The 27160-nt window shown below is 47.0% G+C and overlaps 1 protein-coding gene across 1 annotated transcript; it reads right to left on the bottom strand.

Annotated features, from left to right (window-relative positions):
• Window positions 1-847: 847 nt before the first annotated feature.
• On the bottom strand, window positions 848-26399 carry DCUN1D1 (defective in cullin neddylation 1 domain containing 1). The gene is made up of 7 exons (XM_056849807.1): window positions 26324-26399; window positions 9317-9533; window positions 6634-6802; window positions 4930-5060; window positions 3149-3231; window positions 1870-1966; window positions 848-940 (listed from the first exon to the last, which is right to left on the bottom strand). The coding sequence occupies exons 1-7, from the start codon at window positions 26324-26326 to the stop codon at window positions 861-863; spliced, it is 780 nt and encodes a 259-aa protein (XP_056705785.1). The 5' UTR covers window positions 26327-26399; the 3' UTR covers window positions 848-860.
• Window positions 26400-27160: the final 761 nt, after the last annotated feature.

Below are 27160 nucleotides of genomic sequence, written 5' to 3'. Positions count from 1 at the left end.
CGAGTTGAATGGGATCCAGCGACCGGAGGCCGGAGCTTCCAGAGGGCAATTCAACTTTCAACATTAGGCACCCAGTGTTTCTGACTATACTATTAAAACAGGGGGTACTGTTACACGCACAGTATCTCCATGCTGTGTTTTCAACAGTGTTTGTCATGGATACAATTAAACTTCATTCGCGCACCTATTTAGCCCAATATGGGGAGGGAAGGATTCAGGCTTTCGTCGAAGCCTGTTGACGTTTGCTTCAAACAAGCAAAAAAAACCTCCCGCTGCTCTCTGACAACGCTGGCTCTAAGAAACCAACGTCCTCAACCACGTCGCTCTTGGAGGGGGTTCTCCATCAGCAGAGTCTTTACAGTTAGCCCAGAAGCACGATATTTCAGAAGAGCTTTTGGAAAAGGAAAAAAAAAACCAGGGAAAAAAAACCCAACAACAAAATAAAACCAAAAAACCAATGGGATGAGAGACTGATCTGTGGGATTCTTACGCCAAAGAGTTTGCTGGGTGAAGACAAACGGGCTTTACACGGAACCAGAAATCTCAAAAGAATGACCACCTGACACATTTTAAGGTTTATGGGAACGATGAGAGTGCTCCATTAAAAAAAAATCCACACTGCTGGAGTTTTTTTAAATAAGCGAGGCCGGCCCAGGCTTGGAGAGAATCCCGTGGCAGCCGCAGTCTGATATGGTCCAAGGTAGATCCTTAAAAGGTTGGTCTCAACCCTCAGTCTTCACTTCGTGAGGATTGGTCTTCAGTCCGGTGCAGTCCAGCCAGCAGAAATTGACTGTGCAATTTTTTCCTCATTATTTTTATTTGTACAAGACTATGTACATTTGAGAAGGGTTCGCTTAGCGCTACACTGTCGTGCTTTTTATCCCGGCAATTTGAGGGCGTGCAAATTCCACAAAGTCGTCGATCAGGACTGGCCATGCCCCTAGGAGGAGGAGAAAGGCGGGCAGATTAAGGACACCTCAAGAAACTTTTCGCAAAATCGAGAACTGGAAAAATTTGTGCCAGGAGGAACGCACTAACTAGGGCAGGGGTCTGCAAACTGCGGCTCCTGAGCCGCATGCGGCTCTTTGGCCCGTTGAGTGCGGCTCTCCAAACTTGGTTCGGAGCCCTTGCTCTTGCGCCCGCTCGCGCCGGCAGCCGGGCTGCGGAGCCAGCGCGCCTGAGAGAGTGCGCGCTGTCACTCCCCCACCCCCGCACCGTGGAGAATGGCCGGGTCCCCATTTCCCTTGCCCTCAATGGTTGGGAGGCTAAAGCCTCCCCTCCCCTCTAGCCGCACGATTGCTGGGCGGGCGGCTCGGCGGTTCCTGCACCCCCCGCCTATCAGTGTTGGGCGGGGCGGGCTTCCTTTGGTAGACCTGGCCTCCGGCTGAGTCCCATTGGGAGGCCATGTCTACCCACTGGCTTTCTTGGCGGTAGACCTGGACTCTGAGGAGGGGGAAAAGTCCCCCTTCAGAGGCCAGGTCTACCCATTGGCTTCTAAGGGAGGGGCTGTGGCTCAGTGGTAGAGCACCTGCTTGGCATGCAGAGGGTCCCAGGTTCAATCCCCGGCATCTCCAGTTAAAGGGACCAGGCAAGTAGGTGATGTGAAAGACCTCTGCCTGAGACCCTGGAGAGCTGCTGCCGGTCTGATAATACAGTACTGACTTTGATGGACCGAGGGTCTGGTTCAGTATAAGGCAGCTTCATGTGTTCATGTGAAAGTTAGTGGGACCCACAAAGAGGCTGCGGGGGTACCTCCAGAAGGTTCTGGGAGCAGACGATCCAATGAAGAAATATTTATGCGCTGGGTGGGTGGGGGGAACATGAACAAAAGCATTCTAAATATTACACAGGTGCAGGCAGCAACGTTACCTTCCTCGTCATAATTTGACATATCATCTGCTATCATCGTACTGAAGTCTAGAAGAAGGTTCCAGGTGTCCTTCGGTATAGATCTTTTATGATGTTCCTGCGGGAGGGAAAAACTACACTATTGTCATCGGAAGGGAGACCGAGGCTCGACGTCTTCCGCGGGCCCGGAGGACAGTCCACCACTCAGAGATAGAAACACAGAATCCTCAAGTGGGAAGGGGCTTTGCAAGCTGCGCAGACCCATGCCCGCTCAGCTCAAAACCACAGACGGCAGTCCAGTTGCTGCAAAGGAAACACCCTGGGACCCCTATGACTCCCTCCCCCATAACTCTTTCCATTGCCAAAACAGCCCCCACCATTAGGAAGTTTCTCCTAATGTTCAAGTAAGATAGACCACATGCTTTGCTTGCACACATGGTCAGTCCCTAGCACTGTATAGCCAACCAGTCTGCGCACTGATTCACCATGCAGGGAGGGATAGCAAGCGTCAGCATGCTAGCCCCCGCCCCCCCATGCAATCATCAAATTGCCTGCCTGGTGCGAGCATGCAGAGAAAGACCCCACGTGCATCCCCCCACACACACACACGTGTTCAGTGTGGCTGCTCTCTGAACGCTGGTGATAAGGGAAGGGAGTGTATACAGGCGCTTTCTACACACGTCTGTGATGTCCACATGATTTGTGTGTAGCCAGCACCTTCATGACTGCTCAGCCAGTGTGGTGTAGTGGTTAAGAGCAGTGGTTTGGAGCGGTGGAGGCTGATCTGGTGAACTGGATTTGTTTCCCCACTCCTCCACCTGAGCCAGCTGGGTGACCTCGGGTTAGTCACAAGAGCTCTCTCAGCCCCACCTACCTCACAAGGTGTCTTCTTGTGGGGAAGGGAAGGTGATTGTAAGCTGGTTTGATTCTTCCTTAAGGGGCAGAGAAAGTTGGCATATACAAACTCTTCTTCCTCCTCCTCCCCCCCACACAGTAAGTCAACGCGCAGACTGGTTGTCTGCACAGGACTACGGGTATCTCAAGGATTAGGGCTGGAAAAACCTTCTGCATACTCTCCTGGAGACCACTGCCCATGGTTAGATGGACCAGTGTTCTGATCAGACCAAGAAAAGGTTTTGTGGCAAGGGCAGTGGCCGGCCCGCTTTGGGGGCAAATCCGCCTCAGAGACATCAGCTGCGGAGAGCTACCTGAGGGCAAAGGTTGATCGGGCCCTTTTCTGGAACAGCCAGGCAAGAGAAGCAGGTGAGGACTGATATCTACCAACGACATTTCTGCTTACCAATAAAAATTTATTCCACAAGTCTAGGAATTTAAATCTTCCGTGAAGTACTAAATTCCAGTAGGCGATGGCCATTTCTAAATCTGCAACATAAAAGGTGTAATTAATAATGATCGTGCACAACAGAGCCTGCATGTTTAAGCTACCGGTTCCAAAAGCACAATAAACTGGAGCTTACTAAAGAAAGCTCAGGACGGGAATCCCAAAGGCCCCGAGATCTGGGACGCTGCTCCTCTGCCACAGCTGCAACTACAGACTGCAGCTATTTTTTCTTAGAGGATTTTTATTTCATTTCAATAAAAATAGGACCGGAAATAAAAAAACACACCAGAAAATAGGTAAATCCAGAAAAGCAGAAAACGATACAAGACAGTACATGAAAAAAGAAAAAGGGTTCTGGGTGGTCGTACAAAGATGTGATAAAATTACAATAATTTTTCTACCCTAGTTATAAACTGTGTTAGGCCAAATTTCTAGCCTCTTAATAACAGATCCTTTTTTTTTTTAACGTGCTCGTTCATTCTCTAGATTGTTAACATAATACTTGCCTTCACTGCATATTCTACTAATCTTAACATTAATACTAACTTATTTTTAAATTAATATCTAACGGTTACTTCTGTAGAATAAAATTATCTCCAACCATACTCAATTTTGTTTGTGCAACATATTATGAAACATCTGAATAATACAGCTTCCAATTATTTTGAAACTCTTCTCTGGGTCTTTTGTTCACTTGATTTGTCATCCTTGCCATCCCTGCATGTTCTGCTGATTTATCCTTCCGTTCTTCTACATCTGGACACAGCCTGCAGCTATTGAGGATGAGACTCTCTACACCAGGGGTCCCCAACAAGGTGCCATGGTCCACACCGACACCTGTTCTGGTGCCCACCAAGTGTTTGTAGGAAGGGGGGGCAGGTAGGGCATTTGCTCAGCAAGGCTTCTGGTTGACCACTGGAGATCTGATTGGCGGTTCAGATTTCTTAAAACGTTGCTTTGGCAGCAGCTGCCACCACAGCAGAAGGATCTATACGGCAGGGGCCAAAGATCAGGCGAGGTGGAGTTTTCTGGGAGGGACAAGGAAACTTTAGCTCAGGATACTTAGAGAGAAGGACCGCGGAAGAGCCTCTGCTTTGCATGCAGGGGGTCCCAGGTTCAATCCCCGGCACCTCCAGTTCAAGGGATCAGGTAGTTGGTGATGTGAAAGACCTCCAGCGTGGAAAGCCAGTGTGGTCTAGTGGTTAAGTGTTGGGCTCCAATCTGGAGAACCAGGTTTGATTCCCCACTTCTCCACATGAGCAGCAGACTCTAATCTGGAGAACCGGGGTTGATTCCCCACTCCTCCACATGAGCGGCAGACTCTAATCTGGAGAGCCGGGATTGATTCCCCACTCCTCCACATGAAGCCTGCTGGGTGACCTTGGGCTAGTCACAGTTCTCTCTGAACTCTCTCAGCCCCACCTACCTCACAAGGTGTCTGTTGCAAGGAGGGGAAGGGAAGGTGATTGTAAGTTGGTCTGACTCTTCCTTAAAAGGTAGAGAAAGTCAGCATATAAAAACCAACTCTTCTTCTCCACCCCAGAGACCCTTAAGAGCCGCTGCCAGTCTGAGCAGACCTTGATGGATCAGACAGCTGCTGCTGTTCTGATGCCACTCTGATCACCAGATGCAGGGCTAGGAAGGCATTTTCTCTCCGCAGCAGCCCTGCAGGGATGCTTCACATGGCTTGGCTTGCTTGTTTCAGCACCAGGAAAAAGACAGCGACTAAGCATACGTACCTAAACCCTTCTGCCCTGGGTTCTTTGCGAAGTTGAAAGTGAACTGATAAAAATCCTTAAATCTTCCTGGCTCTTTTAATTCTTGTTCCATTTTAGGAAGCTGGGCCTTCAGTTTGTCTATGCTGTCACATCTGTGTTCATTTAGGGGGGACAAAAACCTGTACGTTAGATGTTATGCCACATAGTTTTTAAAGTGTATTTACGACCAAACAGGTGCTTTAATAAAGGTGAGAGTGAGGCTAAGTTGGATCCTGTGGGCCCATTTTCCTCTAGAAAGCAACACCATTAGCAGAATGGAGTCCACGAAGTCCGACCCAGTCATTTCGCATGCATGTCGTTTATCTAATGTTCCTCGAACTGCACAAATTTACATCAGCTACCAAGACCTAGACTGCTTTCAGGAGGAGAAAGCTGAGGGCGCTTCCACAAGAATAAAAAAACACCAAGAACTCGCCTGCCTCTTTTTTTTTTTTTTTTTTTTGGCTCTTATCCTTCCTTTGTCCACAACAGTTAATATGGTTACAAAGGCACATAGGAAAGAAACAAACAACAAAACCAGTCCAGCCAATATCTAAAGCACAGTCCTTATACCGATGTGACTGTTTAATTCAAGATAGTTTCAGAGGGTAGCTGTGTCGGTCTGCAGTAGAAGAGCAAGATTTGAGTCCTGCAGCACCTTAGAGACCAACATGATTTTTGGAGGATAAGCTTTCAAGAGTCAAAGCTCCCTTCGTCAGATATCTGAGGAAGGGAGCTTGGACTCTCAAAAGCACATGCGCTGAAAATCTTGTTGGTCTCTATGGTGTTTCTGGACTCAAATCTAGCTGTTCTACTCTTGACCAACACAGTTATCCTCTGAAACAGCACTGTTTAAAGCAGGGGTGTCGAACTCAATTGTTACGAGGGCCGGATATGACATAAATGTTACTTGGTCGGGCTGGGCCATGCCTCCCCAGATCGGGAGTTTGGGGGGGGGGGGAGAGGTGGCTGGCTTGGCTGTCTCGCGGGCCGCATAAGAGCTGTCAAGGAGCCAGATCCAGCCTGCAGGCCTTATGTTTGATACCCCTGGCTTAAAGCATGTCATCCCTTATGCGTTTTCTGTTTGCATTGTTTTTCTAACTCTGTCATGCTGATTCTATTGCATTGTTCATGGGATAACCTAGTGGATTTCTCCCCCTGTTCTTATGAACACACATGGACTTAGGCTTAAAGAATACCAACAGGAGTGTAACCATAGCCACACTGAAATACAGTCTCTGTGCACCTCAAAGCTCACTTGTGCCTCATACCAACAAATTCGCTGCTATAAGATATATATATTCTGAAGAGCACCTAGGAACAAGATTTGCATGGAATCTCTCTCTCTCTATTTCAATTTACTGCCCGATCCTACGCTTTACTGAGCTGGGGCACACAGAATTTGGAAGAATGGTCCCTGCTTCAGAGGCTTTAGGGAGGTGGAGGGAGCTGCTTTAGGGATGTGGCGGGAGCACGGCATCCGGGGAGAATTCAGGGCTGTGACTCCCCATGCAAAACTCTGCCTGGAATCAGCATTAGGAAATCAGCGGTGTGTGCATTTGCTGCGCGCGCGCACACACAAGCAGGCAGACATCCCCTTTGTCTGCTAGCAGAAGATTCTGCTTTAACTTGGCTCGCGCAGCAACAGGATTGGGTGAGTTTCATACACTCTGGCCGAGCGCTTACCCCAGTTCCGTCATCCCGTCCATGAATTCCATCTTCAAGAACTCACACTGCGTCGCGGCTCGGAACTTCCAGGCAATGATCAATACGCTAATACTGGCGGGATCCAGCGCAAGGTCATCGCAAAACTGCTGTATACCGTCTATGCCGATTTTATTCTCATCTTGGGGATCTAGAAGGGAAATGAAATGAAGGAGAGTCACCAGGATTTCAAAGTCCCTTTCGATTAAGAGGAATGCAGCCAAAATGGGTATACAAGAAATGTCTTTCTTAGTCCACAGGTATATGGGGCCAAACACCACCATTCATCTCCTTACACATTAAAATGCTCTAGAAAGCTGCCTTACAGCTTTGATGTTACTTAGAACAACCACACTGTGATGAGGAAACGAATCATTTGGGAGTTTTACCTGAGGTTCTGTGAGGGTCTGTACGCCTTTGCCTTGTGTGTTCCCCCCCCCCCCCGGACTCGTAAAAGCAGTCCAGGCCTTTTGCCTTTCCTTGGTTCTGGCGCTGCGTCTAGCAGGCCCCAGATTGGAATGTCTCTTCCCACGTCCACCTCCCTTGCTCTCTCCGACTCCCTCCCGCCAGCTATGGCCTTGGTAGGCAGATAGCAATAACGAGCTTCCTGAGGTCTTTGATGTTCCTGTACCATGCACAATTATCTCGTAGATTCCCATAACATACATTTGACATCTGCTTCCCTGTAGGGGTTATAATTCTGTCTTTGTGAAATTGTGAGCACTTGCAACTTTACCAGTGTAAGGTCTATACTACCCTGAAGCTTCCAATAAAGTTCTTGTTTCTGCATGACCGTCTGAGCAAGTGATTTTATGGAGTTTGCACAGGGAGGTTGGGAACCCTCACAGGTTCGTTGCTTGCTGGACCCACACTTTCCTGTTGGGAATCTACGCACCAGCAGTCTCCAAGCTCAAATCAAGTCTCCACCCCTTTAAATGTTGCTTTGTAATTGGCTTACTTTGTAGAGCTTACTGTGAGAGAAAATTCCCCCGCCCCAAACCCAACTGCTGCATTAAAAAAAAGCATTTTGAGAACAAAAAACAGAGCAATCTGAAAGGGGGGGGGGAATCCAAGCCTCGGTTTCAAAAAGCCTTTCTTCTGCTCAGAAAGAGCTCCGAGGAAGCAGGAAGCATTTGAATCCTCGCCTCTTTACACACTGCTTTGTAATTGGCTGTGAGAGAAACCAAGCTTGCAAGTCCTGCACTTTGCCTTATGCACAGGGATTTCACCAGGGCTGAGCTCAGGGGAGAGGGAAGAATCGGGTTAACAGAGGAATGGGAAATCCCAGGATTTGTGAGGGCTGACCATGAGGTCATCTCTAATGGAAGGAAAACTCGTGCATAACTCCAAGGAACAACCGAGACAGACTGGGGGCAAATGTGAATGAAAGTACCCATGCATAAACGACCACTGTGAGTCAAACCTGGCCAACGTCTTCTCATGGAAAGATAGGATTTACCCACCCACCCCTTATACAATTAAGGAGGGACAGTTCTATGGACAAAAGGGAGGAAACCCTCCCTGTATTCCACGTGCGGGGAGATGATTTGGCAAAGGATCAGTAGAGAGGGGAGGCAGATGCAACAGGAAAAAGGCAGGCCCATTCAAGGATGTAGACCAATTGGTCTGTTGACAGAAACTCTCATTTTGACATCTATAACTAGTAGAAACTCTTCCAAGAAATGACATGCATCTTCACAAACAACCAGTGTAGGCTTAGCAGCCACCCTGCATAGCTGCTGCGTCCCCAGGTGAGGGAAGACAATGGCCTGTGCTGACTGTCGCACCCATTGCTCTTGGACATGATGGCACAAAGGTTTATGGATAAAGGCACCCACAAGCCAGGGGAAATCACCCCCTGAAAACTTGTTCACAAGGCTAAGGCAAAGAGAAGAAGAGGAGGAGCTGGGTTTTATATGCCAACTTTCTCTACTACTTAAGGAAGAATCAAACCGGCTTACAATCACTTTCCCGTCTCCTCCCCAACAACAGACACCCTGTAAGGTAAGTGGGCCTGAGAGAGCTCTAAAAGAACTGTGACTAGCCCAAGGTCACCCAGCTGGCTTCATGTGGAGGAGTGAGGAAACCAAACTGGTTCTCCAGATTAGAGTCCACCGCTCCTAACCACCGCTCTTAACCACTACACCACGCCGAGGAGCTGACTAGCGGGAAAGGGTTTTATGGGTTTATTGGATTATAAAGCAGGTGTGTGGCAAAGTAATTCCAGTCCTGAGTAAGCTGAATGGGCCAAGGACAAAGACCAATCCTCCTAACTTAAACACTAGGGTATGTATTCAACGGGACTTTTTGAAACAGGGGTGGCCAAGCAATAAACTACTTGGTGTCATTTAACTATTTTGATTGTGCAAACTTGAGGAAAGCAACTGGATTTTGTAATTTTAACAGCACCACGTGAAAAAGGCGAAAAAATGGCATCACTTGTGGGGAGCAAATTTAAAGGCCAGTAGCAACTTAAAGATCAACAACATTTTCCAAGATATACACTTTTGTGAATCAAAGCCCCCTTCGTGAGATATTACTTGTGGGGAACACATCACACACACACCAGTCTGTTCTGGAAAACACTCTGCCCCAGGTACAGCATCTAAAGTTAAGTGCTAAACATTAGGTTTCTTTTTTAAAAATGAAACAACCATGCACTTACCTTTGTATCTGTTATATAATTGTTCTAACTTCTTTCTGTCCAACGACCCTTTCAAGTTTTCTCGTACATACAGTTCAGGGTTTTGGAAAAAGTTATCCGTTGCAACATCTAACTTCCAGTCATTTTGAGACAGACAATTCACGGCGGTCTTTTCACTGGACTGCGTGAAGATCATGAACTGACGAACTTTATCCTTCTGCGATGACTTCAACTTGTTCTACAAAAGCATCAGAAGAGACAGCAGTAAAAATTTTCTTCCTCACTTAGCTGGAGAGATACATCTAACGTGCCCTGAAAACTCACAGGTGAATGCCTATGCATGTTCCTCATCTGGTCTAGGCTCCTTCTATTTAAAGAACTAATTGCAAATTACATGGCCGAATGCAGCACACAAGTTCATATAAAAGATAAAACACGTAAAGCAGCCATACCAATACTTATACAGGTTGAATATCCCTTATACGAGCTGCTTGGGACTAGAAGTGGTCCGTATTTTGGATCTTTCTGTATACTGGAATATTTTGGAAAGTTTGCATATACATAACGAGATATCTTGGGGATGGGACCTAAATTCATTTGTTTTATACACTTTTTACACACAGCCTGAATGTAATTTTAAACAGTATTGTTAATAAATTTGGGTACACTGAACCATCAGAAAGCAAAGGTGTAACTATTGTCGAAGGCTTTCACGGTCAGAGTTCATTGGTTCTTGTAGGTTATCCGGGCTGTGTAACCGTGGTCTTGGAATTTTCTTTCCTGACGTTTCGCCAGCAACTGTGGCAGGCATCTTCAGAGTAGTAACACTGAAGGACAGTGTCTCTCAGTGTCAAGGGTGTAGAAAGAGTAATATATAGTCAGAAAGGGGTTGGGTTTGAGCTGAGTATTGTCCTGCAAAAGTATTGTCCTGTAAGTATCAAGATAATGTGCTAATGAGGGTATGGTATGTTAATATGGAACCATTGTATAGCCGTTTGCTAGCAGTGCGTGATTTAGATGGTTAGTTTCTTCCTTGAGAAACTGTGGTCCTCTTTTCTGTCGGGGGTGGTGGTTGGAGTTTTTGTGTAAGTAGCGATCTGTGTGAGTTGGTTTCCGGTAGACCTTGTGACCTAACTGAAGGTTTGATTTACGGATGACAAGGGTATCAAGAAATGGGAGTTTACCCTCAATTTCCTTTTCCATGGTAAACTGAATGTTTGGATGGATATTATTAAGATGGTTTAGAAAGTCCATTAATTTTTCTTCACCATGGCTCCAAATGGTAAATGTATCATCTACGAACCTGAACCAGACTGTAGGTTTGTAAGGTGCTGATTCTAATGCTGTCTTTTCAAAATATTCCATGTAAAAGTTTGCTATTACTGGACTGAGTGGACTTCCCATAGCTACTCCATCAATCTGTTCCTTTGGATAACGGACTGATTTTGTTGATGAAATGAGTTGAATCAAAGATTCAACTCATTTCATCAACAAAATCAGTCCGTTATCCAAAGGAACAGATTGATGGAGTAGCTATGGGAAGTCCACTCAGTCCAGTAATAGCAAACTTTTACATGGAATATTTTGAAAAGACAGCATTAGAATCAGCACCTTACAAACCTACAGTCTGGTTCAGGTTCGTAGATGATACATTTACCATTTGGAGCCATGGTGAAGAAAAATTAATGGACTTTCTAAACCATCTTAATAATATCCATCCAAACATTCAGTTTACCATGGAAAAGGAAATTGAGGGTAAACTCCCATTTCTTGATACCCTTGTCATCCGTAAATCAAACCTTCAGTTAGGTCACAAGGTCTACCGGAAACCAACTCACACAGATCGCTACTTACACAAAAACTCCAACCACCACCCCCGACAGAAAAGAGGACCACAGTTTCTCAAGGAAGAAACTAACCATCTAAATCACGCACTGCTAGCAAACGGCTATACAATGGTTCCATATTAACATACCATACCCTCATTAGCACATTATCTTGATACTTACAGGACAATACTTTTGCAGGACAATACTCAGCTCAAACCCAACCCCTTTCTGACTATATATTACTCTTTCTACACCCTTGACACTGAGAGACACTGTCCTTCAGTGTTACTACTCTGAAGATGCCTGCCACAGTTGCTGGCGAAACGTCAGGAAAGAAAATTCCAAGACCACGGTTACACAGCCCGGATAACCTACAAGAACCAAAGGTGTAACTATTTCACCAGAATACCTGTATCAGCTGCTAAACAAGAGCAACAAACAAACTAACTAACAACGGCAGGCTTTCAGTCTCCACCTACAATGCAGTGTACACTGTATTTTATTTCTTTTAGGTGAGAAAAAACATTGAAAAGAAGGCAGCACGGATCTGCCTGCGTGCCAGCTCGAAGGGTCCAGTTTTCGGATCAGTCCGGATGTGGGATGTCCGGATAAGGGATACTCTACCTGTATCACACATCTTCAAAACTTTGCACCACAAGGGCTTTAGGTGACCTCAGAAGGACAGCACAACTGTGACACAAAAGGGACATGCAGACATCTAAGTTGGTCACACAGCATCCTTTTCAGAAACTATAAGGCCATCTTAAAATCACCCCAGCATCAAAAGGTGGTTTGGGAATTCAACAATTTAAACGAAAAGCTGCGCACGCACACACGTGAAGTGATGGTATCGCATGAAGGGATCACGTGATGGTATCGCTTTGCTCTGCTCTGGTTAGGCCTCACCTAGAGTATTGTGTTCAATTTTGGGCACAACTTAAGATAGATGTAGACAAGCTGGAACGTGCCAGAGAGGGGCCACAAAGATGGTGAGGGGGTCTGGAGACCAAGTTCTATGAGGAAAGGTTGAAGTAGCTGGGTATGTTTAGCCTGAAGAGGAGAAGACTGAGAGGTGATATGATAACCATCTTTAAGTACTTGAAGGGCTGTTGTAAAGGATGGTGCAGAGTTATTTTCTGTTGCCCTAAAAGGTCGGACCAGAACCAACGGGTTGAAACTAAATCAAAAGATTTTCCATCTAGACATTAGGGAGAATTTTCTAACAGTCAGAGCGGTTCCTCAGTGGAACAGGCTTCCTTGGGAAGTGGGAAGTGCTCCTTCCCTGGAGGTTTTTAAGCAGAGTCTAGATGGCCATCTGTCAGCAATGCTGATTCTATGAACTTAGGCAGTTCATGAGAGGGAGGGCACCTTGGCCATCTTCTGGGCATGGAGTAGGGGTCACTGGGGGTGTGTGGTAGGAGGTAGTTGTGAAATTCCTGCGTTGTGCAGGGGGTTAGACTAGATGACCCTGGTGATCTCTTCCAACTCTATGATTCTATTATTCTATTCTACACACAGACAAAACATACTCTTAAGTGCAGCCTGGAAGCAGTCTAAACATTTCTGTGCCACCTTTCCACCCAAATAGGGTCCCCAAGGCAGTGAGTTTCCCATTAAACTCTTCTCACGGAAAGTCTCAAAAAACACCAAGCAGATTTTTAAAGAGATGTTCTTTCTGGGGGCTATACTAGATGGCCACATCTAAAAGGAAGCACAATAACAATACAAAAAACGCCAAAGCATGCAGGAAATAGGCCCGTGTCCTCATGGATCATGGTAACTAAAATCTCATTTATTGGAGATAAACGTGATTTCCACTATTGCAGACTCTGGGATACGGGGGAGTAGATCAACGTATTCTGTGTGTGTCGCCAAGTTACAGCTGACTTATGGGAACCCCACAGGGTTTTTAAGCCAGGAGACATTGGGAGGTGGTTTGCAACTGATTGCCTCTGCATGGGCTGAGAGAGTTCTGAGAGAACCGTGACTGGCCCAAGGTCACCCAGCAGGCTTTATGTGGAGGAGTGGGGAATCGAACCCAGTTCTTCAGATTAGAGCCTGCCATTCTTAACCACTACACCATGCTGGCTCACAAAAATGTATTCTGCATCCTTGCTAATGGGTTTTCCCCCCACAGTGACTAGGAAAACATGATCAGAAAATAAGAACACATGCTAGAATCATCATGTAAAGGAAAATTTACTATGCCAAGTCTTCACATGATAGAACAAGTGGTATCATACATTATAAAAGTGAGAAGCCACTTAACCCTTCCCCTTTATGGCTACCGGGTTTTTCCTGCTTTAAGTGTAGAGCCACACACGAGATAAAGGAGACCCTCGGTTGAACATGTTCCTTTTCATGTCCTTAACTTACATTGCTGGAAAAATATATTTATTACCCAGCCAAGCTTAGTTAAGGGCAATCATTTTAATTGATCCTGTGTATTAACATCGACAATCTTCTAGCCCTTAAAAAAAACTTTTAGACTGCTTTGTGTATTTTAGGAGAAAACATTTACAAATAGAGCACAAAAGGTGGAAAACATGAACTATCACCAAAACAATATAAATAATAATAATAAGAGTTGGTTTTTATATGCTGACTTTCTCTACCACTTAAGGGAGACTCAAACCGGCTTACAATCACCTTCCCTTCCCCTCCCCACAACAGACACCGTGTGAGGTAGGTGAGGCTGAGAGAGCTGTGACTAGCCCTAGGTCACCCAGCTGGCTTCATGTGTAGGAGTGGGAAAACAAATCCAGTTCTCCAGATTAGCCTCCGCCGCTCCAAACCACCACTCTTAACCACTACACCACACTGGCTCACAGGAACAGGAGCCAACTAAAAATGCCAGACAGAAACCAAAGGCTGCAGTGTTTTGGTTGTTTTTAAAGTGCACACTACTACACCAACTCGCACATGGAAAGGAGTGATAACATACTTATCATACGATACAGTTCTTTCAAGCCAGAATCCAAAGAGCCCTTTTGGGCGTGTCCAGGGGCCAAGGGGTGCCCAGAGCGACTTATTTGCTTTGAAAGGCATATTCCCCATGCCACCGTGCCACATTACAAATCACCTGTCAACTTTCTTTCACATTTGGGGGTGGGATGCTGCTAGAGAACCACAAGACCAAACCGCTTCGAACACACAGAATTAGTCATGACGTTCCTGAGACCCCAGCTGCACTAAATTAGAAACAGGATCGTATAAAGCTAGAATGCTCTACGCTGGTCAATACAAATTTAAAATTCCCAGATCAGTTTAGGGAGAAAACAAAAACAGAGAGCATCTACTGTAGTCTTCTCTATGAAAAATGTATTTTAAGGAGAATAAGCATCACACTATTTGTTTGGTGTGTGGTCAAGAATGCCTGGCAGTCAAAGCCATGGATTTCAACAGAGTTTCCAACCATGTCCATCCAAACCTTCAGGTTGTTGATCTGAAGACTGCAGTGCCAACTCAAATTCTCAGGAGGCATTCTGCAGATCTCTTAGGGCGGAACTACACATTAGAGGAGACACAGGGATGCCACTGAAAATGACAGCCCTGTGAGAAGCTCTCCCCTTCCGCCCATAACTCAGTCAGATTGTGACATCATCAAGTCCATTTCTCTTTCCCGACACCACACGGCTGGCTGGCAGAGGACTGCACAATGTGATGATAAGAACATAAGAAAAGCCAAGTTGGATCAGACCAAGGTCCATCAAGTCTAGCAGTTCTGTTCACACAGTGGCCAACCAGGTGCCTCTAGGAAGCCCACAAACAAGATGACGGCAGCAGCAGCAGCATCCTGTCTGTGTTCCACAGCACCTAATGTAATAGGCGTGCTCCTCTGATCCTGGAGAGAATAGGTATGCATCATGACTAGTATCCATTTTGACTAGTAGCCATGGATAGCCCTCTCCTCCATGAACATGTCCACTCCCCTCTTAAAGCCTTCCAAGTTGGTGTCCATCACCACATCCTGGTGCAGGGAGTTCCACAATTTAACTATAATCTCGCAACACGGATGTTTTGGGCAAGAACCGCATGTCACTAATCCTGTCCTTTATGCGCACATGAGCTGATTTCAATGGGATTACATCAGTGCAAGTACCCGTGAGTCACCTCCAAAGTGTCGCACAATGAAGGTGTTGACTATGAAGCTGAGGGCAACACTATGTGGTTTACAAATCACTGCCCCAATACAACCACAGCAGTTTCTGAACAGATATGCTGTGTACAGGCTGCTGAACAAAGAGGAGTTAGTATCCAGTGACGGATTAATGGAACCGCTTTTCAATGCCTTCTCCAGGAAGCACACCAGTCTTCTGCTGTACCCACAGTTACCTGGGTCAGAGGTGGAATCTGCATAGTTTTAAGATGTAACATGCAAAATGCACGAGCCCAAAATTACACTACATTATACTAAATTGCAGTAAACCCAGGGAAACGAAGAAAGATACATATGGTTGAAAATGGATTTTTCAGCACGCACAATTGCAAAACAGGAATAATATACAAAAGGCAAAAGATTACAGTTTGTGAAGTGACTCTACACAGCAGTCCTCAAACCTGAGCAACCTGAGGACCTCGGTTTTGATTTTTTTTTTTAATTCAGACCTCCAAACCCTCCCCTGCTCTCTCATCACAATAACCTCTGCTGAAAATTCACAGCAAGGCAAGCATGCCTCAGATATCCTCAAACAATACATTGAGATCCATATCAGCTACACTCTTAAAAGCAAGATACATGGGGGAAATGTTTGTATTGTCTTCAGATTGCCTACCAAGTCAGGTCTCAAGAGAGTAGCTGAGCAAAGGCCCTGTCCCAAATTCTGCTCAAGATGAACAGTTGGTTTTTATACCCAGCTTTTCTCTGCCTTTAAGGAGTCTCAACATGGCTTACAATCACCTTCCCTTCCCTTCCTCACAACAAACACCTTGTGAGGTAGGTGGGGCTGAGAGTTCAGAGAGAACTGTGACTAGCCCAAGGTCACCCAGCAGGCTTCATGTGGAGGAGCGGGAAACAAACCCAGTTCACCAGATCAGAGTCCACTGCTCTTAACCACCACACCACGCTGGCTCTCAGCCTCTTGACTGGAAGAGACTCTGGGCCAGAGAGAGCAAGAAACTTTGTTATTGGTTAATAACTTCTAGCCAGAGGCTGGATGACCAGAGGTGGGAAGGGGCCTGGAGAAACTTCCAGAGCAGACCACAAAAACAGAGTATGTCCATCATGAAAAACCTGAATGTCCAGTACTTAATGGAAAATGGCCACTGGCTATTATTGTCTATGAATGAAGGACTGCAGCTCCCTCTATGGGGAAATCGTTTTCATTGGAAGATACCATGAACATCAATTCCACTTCGTATTGGAAGTATCCGTGATGACTTTACAGGACTTCCTTGGCGTTGCTCAGCCAATCGGATTTCTTAGGAGGAAGTCCCTGGATCCTGGCAACTAATCAGCACGTTTTTAGGCTAGTGCTGAGATCTGGAAACTACCTGACGATGCTTCCATGAGTGCCTGCCCATCAAAAGAGAGGGAAGCTAATTCTGCCCCCTTCCCTTGAGAGTCCTTCCCCATCCCGAGAAAATGGAGAGGGCTTCATTTTTTACATTAGCCGGGTGGGTGTGAGAGGGGCTCACCCTCTGTCCTTTTATTTATTTTTCCTTTCTTAATTTTTATAGTCCGCCTTTCTCACTGGGACTCAAGGCAGATTACAGGTACGACAGAACCATTCAATCAGTAAGCTCACTGCAAAATACAATAACATTTGAGTCTAGCAGCAAAGATTCCTAGTAAAACATCATGCAGTGGGACTGGGATCGAAGAAGTGGAAGAACCAGCCCCACACACACGCATTATCCACGATCAAGGTCACCTCCCAAGCTGATCCATTACATCACAGCTCTACTGTGGAGCGGTGGACTGATCTGGAGAACTGGGTTTGATTCCCCACTCCTCCACATGAGTGGCGGAGGTTTCTCTAGTGAACTGCATTTGTTTCCCCACTCCTACACATGAAGCTAGCTGAGTGACCTTGGGCTAGTCACACTCTCTCAGCCCCACCTATCCCACAGGGTGTCTGTTGTGGGGAGGGGAAGGGAAGGAGATTGTAAGCCAGTTTGAGTTTCCTGGCATATTAAAAAACCAACTCTTCTTCTTCTACTACTGCCTCTACAGGAATGTCCTCCTGAACAATTCTGTTTTGCACATTTTGTGAAACGATAAAAGCCTCAGCCTCAGGCACCCCACTGGCTGCCCATTTGTGACTGAGCTCAGTTTAAGGTATTTACTATCACATACAAAACTGACTAAACTGAGGTTATTGGTCACATTATGAGAAGACAAGAGTCACTGGAAAAGACAATCCTGCTAGGAAAAGTTGAAAGCAACAGGAAAAGAGGAAGACCCAATAAGAGATGGATTGACTCTATCAAGGAAGCCATGGCCCTCAGTTTGTAAGACCTGAGCAAGGCTGTTAGCGATAGGACATTTTGGAGGACATTGATTCATAGGGTGGCCATGAGTCGGAAGCGACTTGACGGCACTTAACACATACATCACATACAAAGCCCTTCATGGTCTTGGCCCCTCTAACATGAAGGACCGCCTCTCTCTCTAGGCTCCACCATGGTACTCCGCTCATATCAGCAGGGACATCTGCAGGTAATTGGCAAGTCAGCCTCCTCTCCTTGTGAGGGCAGAAATGCCTTTCCACTAGTGCAAGGTCTGGACCCAAGCCATCGGGCTTTCAAAACAAATTCGGACCCCTGCTGCTGAAGGTCTGCCTTTCCAACCGCTATTTGGTAGCAAGAACCATTTCAGAGAACTTGTTACTGAAAACGGAGGTGGCTCTCTTGGTCCTAAGGACAAACTAAGAACTGTGACGGTTAGATGAGAACAGGCTGGACTTGTCTAATTTTTTTAAATAGACCTTTCTTTGACTAACTGTGAAAGTAAAGGAGGTCACCTTTGAGTGGCAGACACCACTTTTGAAGCCTCAGGAAGACGTTTGCACAACGCTTACAGATAAAATTATTATTATATCTTATTATCATTATTAATGATTATGATAATAATAATAAAGCAGCGTGGTGTAGTGATTAGGAGCGATTTGGAGCAATGGACTCTGATCTGGAGAACCGGGTTTGATTCCCCACTCCTCCACATGAGCGGCGGAGGCTAATCTGGTGAACTGGATTTGTTTCCCCGCTTCTACACATGAAGCCAGCTGGGTGACCTTGGGCTACTCACAGCTCTCTCAGTCCCACCTATCTCACAGGGTGTCTGTTGTGGAGAGGGGAAGGTGATTGTAAGCCGGTTTGATTCTTCCTTAAGTGGTAGAAAAAGTCGGCATATAAAAACCAATTCTTCTTCTAATAATAATAATTGTTGTTGTTGTTACGGTCAAAAATCAGCAAAAATATAAAATACACCACTCTTCCACAATAAAATAATTGCATACAATCATGAGCTAAATACATACCCTGATTAGTTAAAAAGTCTAAGGCTAACTATGTATCTGCTTTGAACAAATTCTGTTGTGATCCTACGTGCATATAATCGTTATCCCACCACCTTTCTTGTCAGAGTGATTCTCTTCTTAATAGCCAGATAACAAAAAATTTCCATTACATAAGATATTGAAGCCTCCTTATCTTCAAGTACATATTTAATCAGGTCTAACTCCATAAACCCCGAAAAATAGTTCAGATGCTAAAACCGAGTTAGCGGAAGGGACCTTAAAGATATAAAACCTGCCCTATGGAAGATGCTGGATTGCATCCCGAAGGCACAGGGATCTACTTCCAATTCCCAAAGTGAGTGGAAGACGTGACCACTGTGGCTTCTCTCACCCATTTCCCCATTATTTGCCACCCTTCCTCACCTACATAAGAAGGAGGGGGGAAAGAGGCAACAGAGAAGACCAGGAAAAGAACGGACAGGAGAAGCTGGGACCACCACCACCCTCGCACTGGGGAACTTACAACTGCACACGTACTCCCAGGACAGTCTGGCCATCTGATATTCTGCCAATGGTCAATCTCATAAATATGGTTTTGGATCCTTAGAGAATATCCCGATAATTTTAGCGCTATCAACACACATAGATTTTGTGGGAAATAGGGTGATGTGCCCCTGCTCTGAGAAGCTCACTGTCTAGAACTAGGGGAGGGGCTGTGGCTCAGTGGTAGAGCATCTGCTTGGCATGCAGAAGGTCCCAGGTTCAATCCCCGGCATCTCCAGTTAAAGGGACTAGGCAAGTAGGTGATGTGAAAGACCTCTGCCTGAGACCCTGGAGAGCCACCGCTGGTCTGAATAGACAATACTGACGTATTGGGGTCTGATCCAGTGTAAGGCAGCTTCATGTGTTCATGCGGATACAACAAGAGAGGGCAGGGAAGTGGAAGGAGGGATAAACAGGGGAAGAGTGAATATTTGTTTTGCAACCAACGGTGGACTTATGGCGCATTGCATGGTTCCAAGACAGCCTGTGTGTAAAGGAAGAATACATCATATTGACTTTGCTGTTACTGTAACTTCGAGTTCTGACAACAGGAACAAACCATTACCATCTTATTGTATAGCCAAACAGGTTGAATCTAGGGGGCGGGAAAGACACATCAGATTGTTCCCTGGTTATTTGTCTAGAAGGCTTTTTAAATGAAGGAAGGACAATGTCCCACTCTGCTTGAGACACCTACTACAGAATAAGCGTGCCCCATCGGCATTTATATGCACACTGGATAAATGCTCCATTGTGTTCGCCTCTTCCCAGGAAGTTGGACGTTTAATATATATGTTGACAACAAATTATCATCAAGGATAAAACATCCTGGGCGTGTTCTCCAAGTCCAAAGTTAAGTGCATTCAAGCACCTTAAGTAGAACAGCAGCCTAGATACACTCCCTTGCACTTCCTGAAAAAATCCGTATAGGATATTTTGAAGCCTGTGCAACACAGCTGAGGCAACAAGTGGCAAGATCATGCGATCAGGAGGAGGTACCCGAAGGAATCTCAAAAGTCCATTAATACAAAAAATACATTTTAAAATAAGAGCTAGATTCGAGTCCAGTAGCACCTTAGAGATTAACATTTTTTTTTCAGGATACAAGCTTTAGACGGTCAAAGGTCCCTTCGTCAATCTGACAAAGGAAGCTTTTGACTCTCGAAAACTTGTGTGTGTAAAGTGCCTCCAAGTCGCAGCCAACTTATGGAGACCCCTTTTGGGGTTTTCATGGCAAGAGAATAACAGAGGTGGTTTGCCAGTGCCTTCCTCTGCACAGCAACCCTGGTATTCCTTGGTGGTCTCCCATCCAAATACTAACCAGGGCTGACCCTGCTTAGCTTCTGAGATCTGAGGAGATCAGGCTAGCCTGGGCCATCCAGATCAGGGCTTACACCCAGAAAATGTTGTTGATCTCTAAGGTGCCCCCCCAAAGGGGGGGGAACTTAACCCTAAAAAAAACAGAATTAAGTATGTAAAAGGTCAAGAAAAAACAAAGAAACATTCAAGGACAAAAGTTATACAATTAAAAGTTAAACAATTAAAAGGTTATGTCAGTGCACAATGTCTATATAAATTTATTACAAGTTAAAATCTAATAACATGTATAACACGTATACGGCCCTGCCTACCAAATAAATATACTCATATAACACAGAGACATAGAATCATACAGTCAAACTCAGACCACCCGCGTTTCGGCCACACTGCCTTCTTCAGCGGTCTAAACAATCACCACTCCAGACTACAAAATATACTTCAAATTACTAAAAGTCTTTGTGACGATATGTGCATTGTGTTCGCAGAATCAAAATTAATACATAAAACTCCAAAACTTCTTCCTGTTTAAGGCTACCTTACAAATGAAAATTACAGCCATAAATAAACGTCAACATATCACAGTCACAAAGTCGTCCTAAAGTCTGGAGTAGGTGCTATAGGACGTGAATCTAGCTCTTCCACTACAGACCAATATGGCTACCCTCTGAAACTATCTTCAATGGCAAATAAATTACTGTGGTTGCAATTTTCAAGCCTCCTGGTACAGCACAGTCCCATTAACTTGAACGAGGTTACTGAAAAGTAAAGCAGGGATGCCAACCCATTAAGTAGCTATTAAGACTTATTCAAGATTTCTAAAGGCAAGAAAATATATGGGAATTAAAGCGCTCTTCACCTTCACTTCAATAATCTGGCTACCTGAGAAAACAAATATAAAATTGACTTAAAGCTCCCCCCCCCCATCCAAACTATTTACTTGGAAGTAATATACAAACTAATATACAAAATCAGCGTGGTGTAGTGGTTAAGAGCAGCGTACAAGAATATGGAGAATCGGGTTCGATTCCCCACTCCTCCACATGAAGCCAGCTGGGTGACCTTCGGCCAGCCACAGTTCTCTCAGAACTCTCTCAGCCCAAGCAGAGACAGGCAATGGCAAACCACCTCTGAACATCTCTTGCCTTGAAAACCCTAGAGGGCTGCCACAAGTCAGCTGTAACTTGATGGCACACACACACACACACAATATACACTGGGTTCCATTAGACTTATGCCAAGACACAAGCGTACAGGAGAGATGCCTTGATCGTACTTTTTTGACAGAAAGTTCCACCAAAATCAGACGGATACGTGTAGGCATATACACATAAATATACAGACAAAACAAAGAGTGAGGAATCTTGCAGCATTTGAAGACTAACTGATATATTGTGGCATACAACTGGTGCAGATGAAGGACTTTCCTCAATTGGCAGAATTTCTCTCCCATACACTTAAGAACATAACAACATAAGAAAGGCCATGCTGGATCAGACCAAGGCCCATCAAGTCCAGCAGTCTGTTCACACAGTGGCCAACCAGGGGCCTCTAGGAAGTCCACAAACAAGACAACTGCAGCAGCACTGTGGTCCAAAGCACCTAATATAATTGGCATGCTCCTCTGATCCTGGAGAGAATAGGTATGCATCATGAATAGTATCCATTTTTACTAGTAGCCATGAATAGCCCTCCCCTCCATGAACATGTCCACTCGCCTCTTAAAGTCTTCCAAGACGGCAGCCATCAACACATCCTGGGGCAGGGAGTTCCACAATTATACTATGTCTTTCTGACACTCACGTGCATCTGAGCTCAGAGGGGGGGAAATTATAAACATCAGAGCCAAAAGGCCATGAACTACAAGGGGATTGTTGTATGTCTGTGACATTTCTAGGCAGAACCCACATACGTACAACAGAAGAACAAAAAGACCCATTCAAAACAGCAGTCACTGGTGATACTACTATCTTCCTATGTCCTGCTAATGTAGTGCATATATTGAGAAAGAAACCCACCCCCCAGATTTAAGTCCATATTGACAGAATCAAATTTGCTAATGCACTCTACAGCAGCAATTTCATGCTCCCTTGAAATCTTTCTGGCAGTAATGACTTTCAGGTGCGCAACAGACTATCCTTGGAGACTCAAACATTCTCCCACTCATTCCCGCATGTTTTCACTGTTACATCAGATTTGTGTCCACGTATTCTCTCGCACATAGACAGACTTGCTATGTGTTTTCCCCCCTAAGGAAGGGCATCAATGGGTGATGTCGATTATCACACCAGAGGACAAGCAGGCGATTGAGCTTCTCTCGATGGTGTGACGGATGTTTTTGGGATCTGCAATATCATGCAGCCTGAGAAGATAGCTACTGGGATTGTTGCAGATCCTAGACCCCATCCTGGTGGTCTGTTGTTGCTAATGAGCAGCCATTTTGGATTGAGGGGCCTGGATCCATCAGAAAATCTCTTCTAACAAAAGGGAGGGTGATTTCTATCCGTTTCCGCTTTCCACTGCAGACCTCTAACTCCCCTCTCGTGCTATTCCTGGAGGTCCCCCAGGAGCCGTATTTCAAGGGACATTTTGAGTTTGCAGCAGGTGTAGGGGGTGCTGAGAAGGTGCTGTTCCACCGGTGGAAATCCCTGCCGCCAGCAGAAATGCGGCATCAGGTCCAACTCAAAGGCTGTCTGTCTGTAAGCAAGAAAGGCCTACCATCACTGGATCGCTGAAGAGCTGGATTCGAGTCCAACAGCGCTTTAGAAACCAACAAGATTGTCGGGATTCAAGCCTTCAAGAATCGCAGCTTTGACTCTCGAAAGCTCGTGCCCTGAAAATCTTGTCAGCCTCTAAGGTGCTACTGGACTCCTATGAGGAAAGGTTGAAGGAGCTGGGTATGTTTAGCCTGAACAGGAGAAGACAGAGGGGATATGATAACCATCTTCAAGTACCGTACTTGAAGGGCTGCCACACAGAGGATGGTGCCGAGTTGTTTTCTGTTGCCCCAGAAGATCGGACCAGAAACAATGGGTTGAAATTAAATAAAAAGAGTTTCCATTTAGACATTACGAAGAATTTTCTAACAGAGCAGTTCCTCAGTGGAACAGGCTTCCTCGGGAGGTGGTGAGCTCTCCTTCCCTGGAGGTTTTTAAGCAGAGGCTAGATGGCCATTGCCCTGACCTGGATGGCCCAGGCTCATCTGATCTCGACAGATCTCAGAAGTTAAGCAGGGTCAGCTCTGGTTAGTATTTGGATGGGAGACCACCAAGGAATACCAGGGTTGCTGTGAACAGGAAGGCACTGGCAAACCACCTCTGTTATTCTCTTGCCATGAAAACCCCAAAAGGGGTCGCCATAAGTCGGCTGCAACTTGAAGACACTTTACACACACACACAGATGGCCATCTGTCAGCAATGCTGATTCTATAACCTTAGGCAGGTGATGAGAGGGAAGGCATCTTGGCCATCTTCTGGGCATGTAGTAGGGGGTCACTGGGGGTGTGTGGGGGGGAGGTAGTTGTGAATTTCCTGCATTGTGCAGGGGGTTAGACTGGATGACCCTGGTGGTCCCTTCCAACTCTATGATTCTATGACTCGAATATAGCTGTTCTACCGCAGACTAACACAGCTACCCTCTGAAACCAGATCACTAAAGGTGATGCTTCCAGCTAGGAGTGCCAACAAGTGGCGTCCTTTTGACTTTTATCTTCCCGGTTTGCCCTCTAATAGGTGCCTTCAGAGTACCAGCCTGTTTCATCACTTGCGCTGCAGCCTCGAGAATGCCTACTACGGGACAGATTCAGAAAAGAACATGACAATAAATGCCCCTTCCTTCTGCCAACGGAAGGTTCATACCTCCGACAACAACAGGCCACAAAACTCTATTGGGAAGGTCATTTGAGCTGCAACCGAATGACACAGCCACCTGTCTGGAACACACATTATACATTTATGCTAGATGTTCCTACAGGACTCACACAGAGATGCATAAAGAGGTTTCTCCCTTAGAGAACAAAATGTGAAAAAGGCTCAAATAGGGTTGCCAGCCTCCAGGTGGGACCTGGGGATCCCCTGGAGTTACAGCTCATCTCCAGACTACAGAGATCAGTTCCCATGGAGTAAATGGATGCTTTGGAAGGTGGACTCTATGGCATCGTACCCCACTGAGGTCCCTGTCCTCCCCAGGCTCCATCCCCAAATAAGGAGTTTCCCAACTTGGATCTGGCAACCCTAGTAATAGCACTGGGTTGCCAACCTCCAAGTGGGGGGACCTAGAGATTTCCCAGAATTATAACTGATCTCCAGAGTACAGAGATCAGTCCCCCTGGAGAAAATGGATGTTTTGGAGGGTGGACTCTATAGCATTATACCCCACCAAGGTCCCTGCCCTCCCCAGGCTCTATCCCCAAATCTCCAGGAATTTCCTAACCCAGAGTCAGCAACCCTACTTCTGCCACTGAAATATAGGGAGGCCCGGACACTAAATTAGGGGTCAGAGTGGTGTGATTAGAAGGACTGAGATTCAGCCATGAAGCCGTGTGGGTGATCTTGGCCAGTCATGCTCCCCCCACCCCGGGGATGCCAGCCTCTAGGTGGGACCTGGGGATCCCCTGGAATTACATATATGTCATACTTCATGCCCTCGCTGACACTATACCATCTACAAAGATCAGTTTCCCTGGAGGAAATAGATGCTTTGGAGGATGGACTCTATAGGATGGACTCTATAGACTCTACCCCCCTGTCCTCCCCAGGCCCAAATCAGGAATCTCCCAACCTGGATCTGGCAACCCTAATAATAGCACTGGGCTGCCAACCTTCAAGGGGGGGGGTAGAGATTGCTCAGCATTATAACTGATCTCCAGAGTACAGAGATCAGTCCCCCTGGAGAAAAATGGATGCTTGTGGAGGGTGGACTCTATAGCATTATACCCCACCGAGGTCCCTGCCCGCCCCTGCTCTATCTCCCAAATCAGGAGTTTCCCAGCCTGGATCCGGCAACCCTAGAAATAGCACTGAGTTGCCAACCTCCAGGGGGGGGGCAAAGATTTCCCAGCATTATAACTGATCTCCAGAGTACAGAGATCAGTCCCCCTGGAGGAAATAGATGCTTTGGAGGATGGACTCTATAGGATGGACTCTATAGACTCTACCCCCCTGTCCTCCCCAGGCCCAAATCAGGAGGCTCCCAGCCTGGATCTGGCAACCCTAGTAATAGAACTGGGTTGCCAACCTCCAAGGGGGGGGGCAGAGATTTCCCAGCATTATAACTGATCTCCAGAGTACAGAGATCAGTCCCCCTGGAGGAAACGGGTGCTTTGGAGGGTGGACTCTCCAGCGCTGCTATCCCCCACCGAGGTCCCTGCCCTCCCCAGGCTCCATCTCCCAAACCAGGAGTTTCCCAGCCTGGATCTGGCAAACCCTACCCCCCAACCCACCAGCAGCCAGGGGGACGGACCTGGCAGGCCAGCCCCCAAAGCAAAAGACGGCTCACCCACCCACCCCCGCCCCAACCCCAAAGCACCCAGCCGGCCTCGCAGCAAGACGAAGGCCCGCCCCCCCGGATCCCAGCCGCGCACCCCGAAAGATCAACAAGCGCCTCATATTTTGGAGAGCAGCCCGAGGAAGAGGAGGAGGAAGAGGAGGAGGAAGAGGAGGAGGCCGTGCTACCCCCCCCCCCCCATTTCAGCTAAGGGGCCCGGCGGATTCCTCCTCCCCCCCCCCCAGGCCCGCTTCCCCTCCTGGGCCCCATCTTTTTTTATTCTGTGACCCCCGCTTTGCCCCCACCCGCAGCTAGGCCCCGCGTTGCCAGGCGACGGCGGCGCTTCCCTCCCTCCTCCCTCCTCCCTCCCTCCCTGGGCCTGCCGGGCTCTCACCATGGTGGGGGCTGCGGCCGGGCCTCGCTCCCCTCCCGGGCCGGCTCGGGCGGACACTGAGGAGGGAGGGAGGGAAGGAGGAAGGAGGGAGGCGGCGGCGGCGGCTCCCGGGGCTCCTCCTCGCGGGCCCTGCCTTCCGCCGCCGAGCCGCTCATGCGCACTGCGGCGAGGCCGGGCCCGGGCGCCGCGGCCCAGAGCTGAGGAGGCGCGGGGCCGGCCCGGGGGGGGGGGGGGAGAGAGAGAGAGAGAGAGAGAGAGAGAGAGAGAGAGAGGTGGGGGAGGGGGACGAGGCGGCGGGGGAGCCGCGGCCGTTGCTCGAGGTGGTTGGCCGGCGCTCCCCCCCTCCCCCCCTCCCCCCCCGCCCAACGGCTCTGGGCAGCAGGCCCTGAGGGAGGCCAACGGCCGGAGGAGGCCGCGAGGGAACCACGGGGCGGAGGAGAGAGGCCGGGTTGCCAACCTCCAGGTAGCGGGGGAAACGACTGGCGGTGGGATTCGTACGCCCAACAACTTTGTAAGAGTCCCGAGGGACGAATAGCTAACTATTGCGACAAGATAGGAGGAGAATTTGCGGGTTGTGGTTTTTTGTATTGCCTTGGACTCGTGGCAATAATCGATGAGTTTCCTTTTTTGAATGCCAACGCTTTTTGCACTGAAATTCACTTCATTTCATAAGTTTGTGTGTAATTGACGGAGCCTGGTACTATATATTCCCCTAAGCTTGGAAAAGACAATCGTGCTAGGAAAAGTCGAAGGCAGCGGGAAAAGAGGAAGGCCCAACAAGAGATGGATGGACTCTGTAAAGGAAATTCACAGCGGGTCGCCGTGTTAGTCTGTTTG

The sequence above is a fragment of the Euleptes europaea genome, chromosome 5 (assembly GCF_029931775.1).
Source record: "Euleptes europaea isolate rEulEur1 chromosome 5, rEulEur1.hap1, whole genome shotgun sequence".
NCBI classification, from domain to species: Eukaryota; Metazoa; Chordata; class Lepidosauria; order Squamata; family Sphaerodactylidae; genus Euleptes; species Euleptes europaea.
The sequence above is the reverse complement of the archived record's forward strand: the minus strand, read 5'-3'. Positions and strand labels throughout refer to the sequence as shown.